This window comes from Apis dorsata, unplaced genomic scaffold, assembly GCF_000469605.1.
Source record: "Apis dorsata unplaced genomic scaffold, Apis dorsata 1.3 scaffold_1001, whole genome shotgun sequence".
Lineage (NCBI taxonomy): Eukaryota > Metazoa > Arthropoda > Insecta > Hymenoptera > Apidae > Apis > Apis dorsata.
In genome coordinates this window covers 16,640-18,688 of record NW_006264102.1, presented here as the reverse complement: position 1 = coordinate 18,688, position 2,049 = coordinate 16,640, and the positions used below count along the sequence as shown (strand labels likewise).

Here is a 2,049-nt window from a genome sequence, read left to right as displayed (position 1 = left end):
ACATAATTATTTATTAGATAGATTAAAGTTTGATAGTTTTGAAAGTATATATTCTGAACTTTGTACCATGGTATGAAATTTTTATTTAATTATATGTTATATATTTTTAATTATTAATTTTTACTTAATTATATAAAATATATTATAATATTTAAAAAAAAATTATATAATTTCTATAATATTATATATATTTGAATATTTATAGATATTCTTATTAACTTTATGTTATCATCGATTTTGGTTATGGAGCATTAATTTAATTAAATATTTTGGCTTTAATGATGAAAATGAAATTCTCTTGAGTGGTATTTGTATGTTCATTTTAAGTACTATTAATGATATAATATTTTTACCATTTAAAGTTTATTTTACATTTGTTGTGGAACAAGCCTATGGATTTAACAAAGAGGTAAGAAAATAAAAATTTTAATATTAAATAATGTTTTTTTATCTTGTTAATTTAATATTATAAATTTTAGACACCATTATTCTTTGCCAAAGATCAGCTTCTTAAATTCATTGTACATCAAATAATTGTAGTACCTCTTTTATGTGCTGTAATATGGATTATAAAAAGTGGAGGAGAGTATTGCTTTCTTTATCTTTGGATATTTTTAATAGTTGCTGCACTTTTTCTTATGATCATTTATCCAGAAGTAATTGCACCAATCTTTGATAAATATACACCTCTTCCAAATGGAGATTTGAAAACAAAAATTGAAGCATTAGCAGCATCAATTAATTATCCTCTTTATAAAATATTTATTGTTGAAAATTCAAAAAGATCTTCACATAGCAATGCATATCTCTATGGTTTTTATAAACATAAAAGAATTGTTTTATATGATACTTTAGTAAAGGAATATTTTAAACCAACAAAAAATGAAGCAGATATAAAAGGATGTAATACAGATGAAGTATTAGCAATATTAGCACATGAATTAGGACATTGGAAACACAGTCATGCATTAAAAGGATTTATATTTGGACAAGTAAATTTTAAAATTTTTATTTATTTTTTTATATTATTTTTTATTTTTTAATTTATAAAAAAATATTTTTATAGTTACATTTATTGATGAATATTTTTCTATATGCAAAACTTATTAATTATAAACCTATATATGAAGCTTTTGGATTTATGGATACTCAACCTACATTTATAGGACTTATTATTGTTACTATGTATATTTCAAATCCTCCAAATGTGGTAAGTTTGATTTATATTTAATAAAAATTCAAAAAGTTTTTGTATAATACAAAATAGTTTGTATAATGCATTCTATTACATAAATATTTTACTTGAAATTTTATTTGAGAATTTTACTTACTAATATAAATTAATATAAAACTTAATTTAAATACTTAAAAAATTTATCTAGAGAATAAAATTTTAAAATTGAAAACTATTTTGTAATTTTGAAATGCAATTTATTTATATTTTATTTACATCAAATAATTGTGTCTAAAATAATATTTATAAAATTTATTATAATTTTTTAGTTATTCCAATTTATAACAGTTATATTTAAAAGAAGATTTGAATTTGAAGCAGATAAATTTGCAAAAAATTTAGGACATGGAGAAGCATTAAAAAGCTCTTTAATTAAGCTACAAAAGGATAATCTTAGTTATCCTCTTTATGATAAATTGTATTCTAGTTGGTATCATAGCCATCCAGAACTCCTTGAAAGACTTGAAGTTATTGATAAAGAAAATTAATTTTAATATTTTTTTATATTACTTTATATTACTATACTACACTATATTACCTTAATATATCATAATACAATAACAATTGTAAAACATTGTATAGTATAATCATATAATGATTTTATAATTTTCAAATGATATATATAATTAAATAATAATCATAATTAAAAATTAGAATTAAAAATAAGAATATGTATACTTATGTAATTAATATTCTATAATTACGATATATATATAAAAATTTAAAATTATTTTATTTAAATGAAAATGTTATTTCAAATAATTATAAATAATTATATAAATATAATTTATAAAATAATAGTAAATAATTATTAA

At 18.3% G+C, this 2,049-nt stretch overlaps 1 protein-coding gene across 1 annotated transcript in view; it reads left to right on the top strand.

Annotated features, from left to right (window-relative positions):
* Positions 1–2,022, top strand: part of LOC102679560 (CAAX prenyl protease 1 homolog) — a 2,760-nt gene extending 738 nt beyond the window's left edge. The window contains 5 exon segments of the mRNA XM_031514456.1: positions 1–70; positions 206–409; positions 480–992; positions 1,067–1,210; positions 1,504–2,022. The exon segment at positions 1–70 is cut by the window's left edge and continues 5 nt beyond it. Of these exon segments, the coding sequence (XP_031370316.1) occupies positions 1–70; positions 206–409; positions 480–992; positions 1,067–1,210; positions 1,504–1,722 (1,150 nt within the window). The 3' untranslated portion in view covers positions 1,723–2,022.
* The last annotated feature ends 27 nt before the right edge of the window (positions 2,023–2,049 follow it).